Genomic DNA, 9,677 nt, shown 5'->3' with positions numbered 1-9,677 from the left:
CTGATAAGAGACTCCCTGTACAGCTCTTGGAACTCTGCCAAATAATAGAAGGCAACCTTCAGCTTTCTGCAAACCTGGAAAGGCCTGCAAACAGTTAAATAGCTGCTCCTGGATAGATACCAACCAAGGACACCCCCCCATTTAATCCAAAAGAGAATTCCTGTCGCTTCTGTCACTTGCCCCCAGGATCAGGCTTGTGACCTGCTGGCTGCAGCTCAGATCTCCTGCCATCTTTCAGACCAGGGCAGAGGGGAGGAAAGTGACTCTTGATTATGTACCGGTAGGTCTGAGCTAAATTATTATTATTATTTATTCGATTTATATATCACCCTTTATTGCAAGCTCACACAGCCCAAAGGTTCATAAATCACTTGGCCCTGGAAGAAAAAGGAGAGAAGGGGGGAAGGCATTTGCTGGCCTCGTGAGAAAGGCCCAAACCAAGTGGATTCCCCAAGGCATAGAGAGAGAGAGAGAGAGGCAGAGAAGGGAGAGTTGTTTTTTGCCACCACCTAAGGACCCGAACAGGCCAGCTCAGCTTCAGTTATGCCCAGCCTAGAACAGTAGAGCATAGTTCAGGCTGAGGACGGCTGCACACACCAGCAGCTGGAGCAGGGGAGTGAGGGCTACCACTTGCTTGGCTCCATTGAAGTGCACTTTGCCATCCAGCTTCAGGCAGCTGGTCTTGGGCATCGCTGGGCAGCACTCCTGGTAGCAGGGCACCTTGGACCCCGCGGAGCAGGGTGGGCCAGCCGTTTTGCAGACTTTGCTGCATCCAGCCACAAAGTGGGGGCCGGTTTTCTTCATCTGGAAGGAGAGAAAGGAGCAAGTGTTGGCCCACACAAGTAGCAGACACAGGAACCAGCTTGGCTGCTGTTTCAGGCGTTGGTGCTGTGTGGGGGCCCAGGATCAAGCAGGGTGCCTGCAGAGGGCAGCTGGCACTCGGGGCTGCCGATGGGGATTTGGTGCCCCCCCTTTCTTCCTCAGACTTCAGATCTCTTGTCCTAAAAAGCAGGCTTCCTTTGGATGCTCTAGCACCCATTTAGCTTACTATTCTCATTTCAGAATCCTCATGACAGCCATCAGGGTGTACATTTGGCCACTGCCCACCCCCTTCCACTTTGCCTTGTGGTACCTGCTGCTCTCTTGAGGCATGCAGCTCCTGCTGGTTTGTAAGGAGCTTTCAAGGCTCCAGCTGCATTCTAAGGCACTGCAGCAACACTTCAGGCCCCTGCCCCATGGAAGGGCTCCATTCAGAGGGCAGAACAAGAGCTTGGGCATTTGGAGGGGAGTGTTATTTCAGGAACGGTACCTCGCAAAAATCAAAGCCCACGATGCAGCCGGCTGCGTGCTTCTGTCCCTTGTAGCATCCTTCTCCGTGGCAGGTGAAGCTTGAGCACACTTTCCCCTACAGAGGGAGGAAAGAGAGGCAGGCCATTGAATTGTGGACACCAGGGCTGTGCACTGGATTCAGCCAAATCCCCAGCCAAATCAGGGCTGTTCAGAAGGATGCAGGCATTTGTTAAGTTGGGTTCAGACAGTCACACATCTCTGCAGGTTGGACTGGATGGGCTGGAGCCATCCATGGCTGTCAGGAAGGAAGGAGAGGCAGGCAAGGCAGACAAACCCAACAAAAAAGCCCAGACTCTTCTGGGAGGAGGTGGGCCCCACTTCTTTCCTGCTCCCAGGGATCTCCCCCTCTGCTTAACAGCTCATCAATTGAATGATTGATCCAATGTGTCGTGGGGTGGGTGGGTGTGCACCCCTGGTGTTGGGCAGGGGGGAGGGCATAGGAAAAGAACCAGGATCCCATTTCCCACTCATCCACCAACCCACCCACTCTGAGGATGCCACCTGCCCACTTGCCCTGCCAGCAAACAAGCCATCCCTGCCAGAACATGAAGTGACACCTACATTTTTGGGAGGTGCTTTGGTGGTGGTAGTGGTGGGCGCCGGTGTGGTGGTGGGTGGCAGGTCACCTAGAACAGACATGAGAGATGGAGGAGCTGGCTGAGGCCCCCAGGACCTCTTGACCGACAGGAGAAGCTGTCATGCCAGACTGGCAGGTCGGAGAGAGGCTGGCTGCGGGCTGGAATCCTGCCCTTCAGCTGCTCCAGGGACTGAGTCCCCAGAGCCAAGAAAGGCCTCTCTGCGAAGGCAGCCCAGAAGCCCCATAGGTCAGCTCAGCCTCCCCAGGGAGAGGGAATCCTGCCAAGCAGAGCATCCTAATTGGGGGAGCTTACCATAGGCTGTAGCATTGAGGAGCAGGCAGTTTGGGGAGCTACAGCACTCCATTGAACACAAGTTCATTCTGATGGTGCCATTCTGCATGCACATGTCGGTGCCGTTGATTCCCCCACACTCACTGCTGCACCGGGCTGTGTAGCTCGTAGTGTTGAGGCGGAAGAGCTGCAAGACCCACCAAAGGGTTAGCAGGGCAAGGCTGACAACTGACCATAGCTGCATTATGATCCATGCAGAGAAGCAGGAGTGGCTGGACCCCACAGCCCCACTGTAGCTGATCCCTCCCACACGTGTAAGGACACAGTCCAGGACGGAGGCCAAGGCCACCCACAGTCCTTTGCAGCCTCTTGGGGGGGCTTTATTTATTTATATTAATAATAATAATAATAATAATAATAATAATAATAATAATAATAATAATAGGTTTATATACAGTGGTACCTTGGGTTACATACGCTTCAGGTTACAGACTCCACTAACCCAGAAATAATACCTCGGGTTAAGAGCTTTGCTTCAGGATGAGAACAGAAATCGTGCTCCGGCGGTGCGGTGGCAGCAGGAGGCCCCATTAGCTAAAGTGGCCTCCTGCTGCCACCGCACTGCCGGAGCACGATTTCTGTTCTCATCCTGAAGCAAAGCTCTTAACCCGAGGTTAAGAACGGACCTCCAGAATGAATTGAGTACTTAACCCAAGGTACCACTGTACTACCCTTCAAGATCTTATGGTGGTTCACAGGATAAAAATACAAGGTAAAAACACTAGTCAATAGTTAAAACAAAAACATCAGAACAATACCTCCCAAACACATTTTAAAAGGCTGTAGAGTATTAATCAACTTTATAAAACCCACAAAATACAAATTGACATATAACACTTTAAAACTGTTTAAAACAACCCCGCTCAAATAACACCTCTGGGCTCCTTACCTCGCAGTGTGTTGCGTTGTGGCAGGTCTCTGTGTTGTTCCCATGAGCTTCGTCATGGTAGCATCGCTCCCCGGAACACTGGAAGCTCTGGCATGTGAGCTGCAGAGGGAAATGGAGCTGAACCTTCATGGCAAGAAAACTAGACAGCTGCCCTGGCCTCCCCAGGCCAAGCATCCTCTGCCCTAGTAGCACCTCTCACCTGCGACCTAGACCTGACCTGCCACCTCCACTTGGGCCTCCCAATTGAATCATTTCCTGGTTCATCTCTCTCACATACAAACCTGCCCAATGAATCCTTCCATCTGCAGGATGTTTCTTCTCATCAAAGGGCAGCAACCAGCCAGGAGCAGACGCTCCATGCCTGCCCCCCACCCAGACATTCCCATCCCATCTCCTCCAACTGGGAAATGCCCAACACACACACCCCACACACAGCAGCGTCATGCTGGGTCAGTTTCTTACGTTCATCATGCCTGTGCTGTTTGCTGAGCTGCTGGGGATGAGGGGTGCTCCTGAAATGGGCCCGGGCTCTGAAAGAGGAAGCAAGAGGTTAGTAAATCCCTTGGGGTGCGAGCCAAGGAAGTCTCTGCTCATGCTAATGGTTTCCTGAGTGGAGCAGAAGCCTGGATTGCAACTGAAGCCCTGCTTATGTTTCAAGAGGTGCATAGAGGAAAGTGGCAGGAAGTACCAAGGATCTTCCTCAGCCTGTGCCCCATGGGCCTCCCTACACAGAACCTTCCCCTTCCCAGCACATAGCCAGCCAGCCCTCTCACCTGCCAGTATACAAGAGGTCCAAGTGCTGAGGTGCAGAGCAACCCAGAGGAGAAAGATGCCTGCAGATGGAAAGAAAAACCATGTTTGTTTGTTTCTTGAAAGGCAGAGAGAAAAGGCACCTCTGTCACCCACAGCTCACTGTAGGGGACCATCAGACAATGTCCCATCAAAGCATTGATGGATCCCATTGCAGACCACTGTTCTTTAGGGCAGTGGCAGAGCTTCATGCTCCAGAACCGGGGGCAGAGAGCAGGCCAGGGTGTGGGATACCACCTGCAGGGGTGTGCCAGCCAGCGCAGGGGGGGCAGCTGTGATGGCACCCCACCAGAATCGTGGTACCAGGGGCAGTGTGCTCCACCCACCCCTCTCTTCCTCCACCAGTGCGGAGTGGGGCTCTTGTTCTTTTACCAGACAGTTGGGCAAGCAGAAATCCAACAGCCAGCCACCCCCCAATACTACCCTGGTTCCTCTGACTTGCTCAGGAGACACTCTGTGTCTTCCAAATGTCACCTTCACCAAGGAGTGAGTCACATGTCAGGCTGTCGCCTCTGCCAGAAATCCCACCACAATGAAGCCTCTTACCCTGAGCTGGGAGAATCCGGTGGTTTTTGGGACTTGCCATCTCGAGCCAAGGGGATCTAATCCTGTAGGACCCTGCAGAGTGGGCAACAGGGAAGGAACATATGTATGCATTTCTCAGATTTCTCGGCACACACACCCCGAGCACAAGGAGGTGATGCAAGCAACCCCTAAACTCAAGACAAAGCTGTAGAAAGGATCCTAATCAGGGTCTTGGCAGGACCTATCTCAGTTCACTAGGAGCAATGGGTCGAATGAAGCAGGGCCCTTTGCACATTCTTGTGTTTTGATCTTCTCATCCAGGTAATGAGACTGTGCAGTCACTGACTAGGAATCTGATCAGGGCATCAGGTGTGCCCACAATAGTCAGGACAGTGGGCCCTTGAAAAGTGGCTCACTCAAGGAGAAAAGGCAGAAGGAGATGCTTTGGACCGTCAAGCCATTTCTCCACCTGGCCAGTATAGTTGGAGCCACCTGGATCACCCCAGTGCAGAGCATCTGGATCTGGTCACAGTCTGCAAGGACAGAACTTGAGCTGCCCCAAGTCCTGTAACATCCACTGGAGGGAGTCAGAACAGAAGACATTACACCTGCCTTCCTGGGGAAGGTCAGCTGGGTCTTTCTCTATGAGAGTGATTATGCACAGGCTGCTGTCCCCGTCCCCCACAACAGCTTCACTGCCTCAGGCTGTTGCTAGATCCCAGCCCTGCAGCACCTCCCGGAACAGATGCTGCCAATTTTGAACCATGAAGTGCTAAACAAACTCAGCAAAAGGAGAAGACCTGCATGGAAGACCATCCCCCTTCCCCATTATTTCTGTGTGGTGCCATCTGTGTGCCTGATGCTTTTACAGGAGGGCAGCACCTTCCCTTGATGAGCTTCCAGTCTTAAATATGACCACAGAGGAAGAGGAGAGCAAGCAAGCAAGCAAGCAAGCAAGCAAGCAAGCAAGCAAGCAAGCAAGCAAGCTGGATGTGCCTCCATTTTGGCTGCATGGCCTTGGGCTTCATTGCAGAAAGCCAGGGAGGGGGTTTTGCAGGCAGGCATCCAGGGAGGCAGCTCCAGGCATGCAAGAGGAGCTGCTGGAGGGGGGAGACCTTGGGATGGCTGAAGGCTGTGGAAAGAAGGTCACAGGCAGAGAGAGGCCTTTAGGTATATGAGAGCAGCAAAGAGAGAAGACCATTCCAGGCTCTGCGGGGGGGGGGGGGGGATCCTGGATTTGGAGCAGACAGGGAGCCAGTGTAGGGATGGGTAGAGGAGTGTCACTTTCTGGTAGTCAGAGTGACAAGGTGAATGTTTAGTTGGCAGTGTGCTAGAGACAAAGGGGGGACAAGATGAGAGTTGACAGTGGGGGGATACATCGCAGGAGTCATAGGAGTTGCAGAGAACCTGAATGAATTATTTGCAGCTCTCTTCACGGCAGATAGTGTAGGGCAGTTCCCGGTTCCTGAACTAACCTTTGCGGCAGGCAAGTCTAATAAACTAAGACAGATAGTGCTTCCACAAAATGGAAACTGCTGGACTAGATGGGCCATTGGCCTAATCCAGCAGGCTCTTCTTATGTAGTTTTGCTATGTTTTAAAGGACAAGGCACAGTTACCTCAACTAAGAAGCTTTCTTGACAAAAGAAAGTGAGTGCCAATTTGGAGCAACAAGTTGTGTGCATTGAGGTGCATTTTTAGTAACTGCCAAGCTTCATTTGCTCAGAGACTCAGCAAAACCTAACACTGAACAAGTCTTAGGGAAAGTCTGGCTGGTTTTGATTGCGAACTGATGGATGGGGGTGGGGTGAGCAGCTGCAGCTCTGGATCACTATATCTATTGCAGGGGGTTGGATTCAGTGACCCTTGAGGTCCTTCCAACTCTACAATTATATAGTTCTCCTACAATTAGCCTCATGCATCTTATTCCATGTGAAACTTATTCTGGATTCCAAGAGGACAGGATGTGCCATTATGGGCTGTTGCTGGTATAGCCTTTTCCTGCAGTGTTGGAAGACACCCCCCAACCTCCTCTTTGGGAAATCTTGCAATGTCTTCTTAATTAAAGCAAGTCATTAAAACAGTTAATATATAATATATGTTCATCAGCTTTATAAACTACCCTAAACAGGGTAATGTTTATTGGTAACACTTTCATTAAATGGTAATCATTTTATGTCTCTATTCAATACTTATTTTGTTTCGAAGACACATAGCGTGACTGTTCCCAGGGGACTTAGCAACAAATACAAAGGATTTAACAAGCAAGCCCCAAGAAAAATGGGGGGGACGGGGACTGGACCAGCAGGACAAAATACATACTTAATGCAGGAGCATAGAAAAATCTAACAAGCAGAGTCAGTAAGTCAAAGGCAGAATGAGAATGTCTCTGACCGGTGCAGAAAACACAACAGAGTCAGCCATGGGCAAGCCTCCTCCAGGGAGCACATTCCTGTAACCAGAAGTTGCCCCTGCCTCATCTCTAGGGCACCCCCATTATCTGCGCTGGGCATATTGGCAGGATTGCGCAGGCTAAATTCAAGGAGTCCATACCATCTGAAGCTTCACTGGTCCACTGTGGGACCTTGACTTGTGCCACCAAGAAGACTGAACACCAGTCAACATCCTTCAAAAGATTCCTACATTCCCGCATTGCAGGAGGTTGGATGAGATGACCCTTGAGGTCCCTTCCAACTCTACAATTCTATGATTCTATTATCTGTTCCCACCAGCAACAACTGCTCTCGCACTGAGCATTTGGCTGCTCTGTGTCTCATTCCCTGGTCAAATCTGCTTAGCCTTTAGCCTGATAACCCTCCAAGGCCTTGATCTCTTGTGGTGCTTCGTTAAGGCCATTAAAGCAGCTGCTGGTGAAGCGGTCAAAGGGGTAAGAGCACTTGCAGCAACAAGTACAAAGACCTATGAAGGCTGTGGGCTGAGTTCCAGGAACCCCTGCAGGTCCCCAAGCAGTGGCTGCCATGGAGACTGGAAAATGACACGCCCAGAGGCCCAGGGCTCCTCGCTAATGACAAATGTCGTTGGCCCAGCAACCCTGTGTTTGGTTGAGCCCCAGAGGAAAAATGGGAAAGCTGTAGACAGGCATCAAGGACAGAAACCCTCAAGAACAGACGCCTATATCCTACCAGCACCTCCGGCCAGCCAACCTACACCCAACAGTTAGCAAAAAACCTCATCAGCTCAGCCCTGGGTCATCTCCAACACTCTTGACAATCGCTGTGGAAGCTTGGGGGACACACCTAAGCCATTAGTTGAAAAAGCAGGGCCTGGGCTCTTCCCTAAAGGCACTGCATATCTGAGAAAGATACCAGTTTGGATGATGAAGTGCAGCCCATTCACTTTCCCAAAATAGAGGTCTGACAGAAAGGAACTGAACACCAAAGCTCACGCCACGATGCTCTGTTCCTTTGCTTGGTTTCAACCCTCTTAGAACCTCAAGGAAGCGCTGCAAATTCAGGGGAGACCTCAGGAACCAAAGCATTCAAGTTCTAATCCAGGAAAATGTATAATCCACAGATCATCCTTCCAGCTAAGGAGCTGGAGCATGGTAGGGTTTGGGGAATGTCTTTTCTTTCAGAGGGCCTCCACCCCACCTGATCGCTGCTCGTTCAGGATCCCATTGTACGTTAAGGATGCAGGTTGAGGAACCAACTCTGCTTCATCCAGGGATGGATTATCTCATTCAGAAGCCCAACTCAATATTTTTAGAGGACCAGTCCCCTCTGTAGCAGGCAGGTCTCTCATACATACACACTCTCAAACATGCACCCCCCCTCTCCCGCCTTCCTTAGCTAGTCCCCCAAAGGAACCCACCAGCTGCGCTCACTTACCTCGCCCTAGAAGCCTGTCTGAGCAATGTCTTCCTCCTGTGCTGGCAGAAGAGGTGCCCCTTGGGGAGCCCTCCTCCCCGCCCAGGCAGAGATGGCACCAACCAGCAGGTAGAGTGGAGTGGTGGGAGAAAGGAGGGGTTTGCTTCCATGATGCTCTGGGCAACCGAGGGTTGCTCTCCCCACATGGGGCCCAGAACACATGGCGGGATGAGGCACAGTCACCAAGGCTGGCTTCAGGGAGTCTTTGAGTAAAGGCATCAGAGCACTTAAGATAATCCTCATAAAAGATGGGGAAAGGAGTTCCATCCTTCCCCCCAACAAAGACTGTATGCTGTTTACAATAAGGATCTGACAATTCAAGCTTTTCAGGCAGACCTCTGGTATCAGAAAGACCTGCCTGTGCCGCTCAACAGCTGGAAGTTCCTCTCCACCTACGAAACATCTTGCAATGGGACAAAAGGTTAGGCTGCTGTGGAGAGGGGCACTACTTGGGGGGGCAGGTCCACAATACTGATTGGCATAGACTGGTGTAGGTGTACAGAGATAAATTAAGGTGGTGGGTGATGGGGGGTCTCACCAGCAATGCAACAAAACAAAAAGGATCGGGTGGAGTGAAGGGGCAGGAGACCTGGGGTACTTGGGACCACCACCCTCATACTACCCCTGGGAAGAGGGGGCTACCCTTTCTTTTTTAAAAAAGCTTGGAAGAGTCAATAGGAGGATTTTAGATTTTTCTGAGAGAAATGGCCAGGGAAGGCGTCTTTGGGATGGAAGCGGGGAGAGACTGCCAGCTTTGAGGATGGAGCAGCTGCCTTGCTGAAAGCCACAGCTAGGAGGCAAAACCTACACCCCACCACCCTTTCCTAGAGACCTCCTCACCTGGGCGAAACAAAGTCCTTGCCAGCCAAAGTGTAGTGGCCACTTTGGGATCGAGAGGGAGTTTCTCAAAGAAGAGAGTCTGGGTGTGTGTCTAAATGCTGCCAATACAGTTTATCAAGAAAGGGAGTCTGTGTGACTGTATATAAATGCTGCTGTTCCATTACAAGTCGGTAACACAAAGCTTAGGGATGTTCCTCAAGTGAGATGGAATAGGTTCTGAACTTAGCCCCCCACTCCCCGTGGCAGAACACCCCAAATCTCCTCCAACCAGGGCACCCAAGAACACAGCTCAGCCAAACTGCCCTTCTCCCACTTCCAATCAGGCTGCAGCCACCCCCAAGTGCCCACCAGGGCCTCGCCTTCCTCAGGCAATTACAGCAACAAATCCATCCCAATTAGGGTAATTAGCCACGCTCTCTGTTCCCAGCAGGTCTCTGGGGTCCTTGGG

The 9,677-nt window shown here is 51.4% G+C and overlaps 1 protein-coding gene across 2 annotated transcripts; it reads right to left on the bottom strand.

Moving 5' to 3' along the window:
* Positions 1–270: 270 nt before the first annotated feature.
* On the bottom strand, positions 271–8,415 carry LOC309376403 (uncharacterized protein). 2 transcript variants are annotated; one of them, XM_081922720.1, is made up of 8 exons: positions 8,351–8,415; positions 4,525–4,596; positions 3,631–4,001; positions 3,169–3,267; positions 2,241–2,406; positions 1,912–1,976; positions 1,310–1,405; positions 271–804 (listed from the first exon to the last, which is right to left on the bottom strand). In XM_081922720.1, the coding sequence occupies exons 2-8, from the start codon at positions 4,562–4,564 to the stop codon at positions 553–555; spliced, it is 1,089 nt and encodes a 362-aa protein (XP_081778846.1). In that variant the 5' UTR covers positions 4,565–4,596; positions 8,351–8,415; the 3' UTR covers positions 271–552. The 2 variants fall into 2 exon arrangements, with proteins under 2 accessions (XP_081778846.1, XP_081778847.1); XM_081922721.1 differs by lacking the exon at positions 8,351–8,415 and having other exon boundaries at positions 3,631–3,698; positions 3,942–4,001; positions 4,525–5,443.
* Positions 8,416–9,677: the final 1,262 nt, after the last annotated feature.

The sequence above is a fragment of the Podarcis melisellensis genome, assembly GCF_964234715.1.
Source record: "Podarcis melisellensis genome assembly, chromosome: 8".
NCBI lineage: Eukaryota > Metazoa > Chordata > Lepidosauria > Squamata > Lacertidae > Podarcis > Podarcis melisellensis.
Note: the sequence above shows the minus strand (reverse complement) of the source record. Positions and strands in the feature narration are given on the sequence as shown.

Bases quoted from the DNA above. Each gene is read 5' to 3' on its own strand.
- LOC309376403 (XM_081922720.1), bottom strand. From the start codon at position 4,564: ATGGCAAGTCCCAAAAACCACCGGATTCTCCCAGCTCAGG. The intron at 3,268-3,630 runs GTAAGAAACTGA...TTCCCTCTGCAG, and splicing joins ACAGCACAGGCATGATGAAC to CTCACATGCCAGAGCTTCCA. The intron at 1,977-2,240 runs GTAAGCTCCCCC...TGTCTGTTCTAG, and splicing joins CCTCAATGCTACAGCCTATG to GTGACCTGCCACCCACCACC.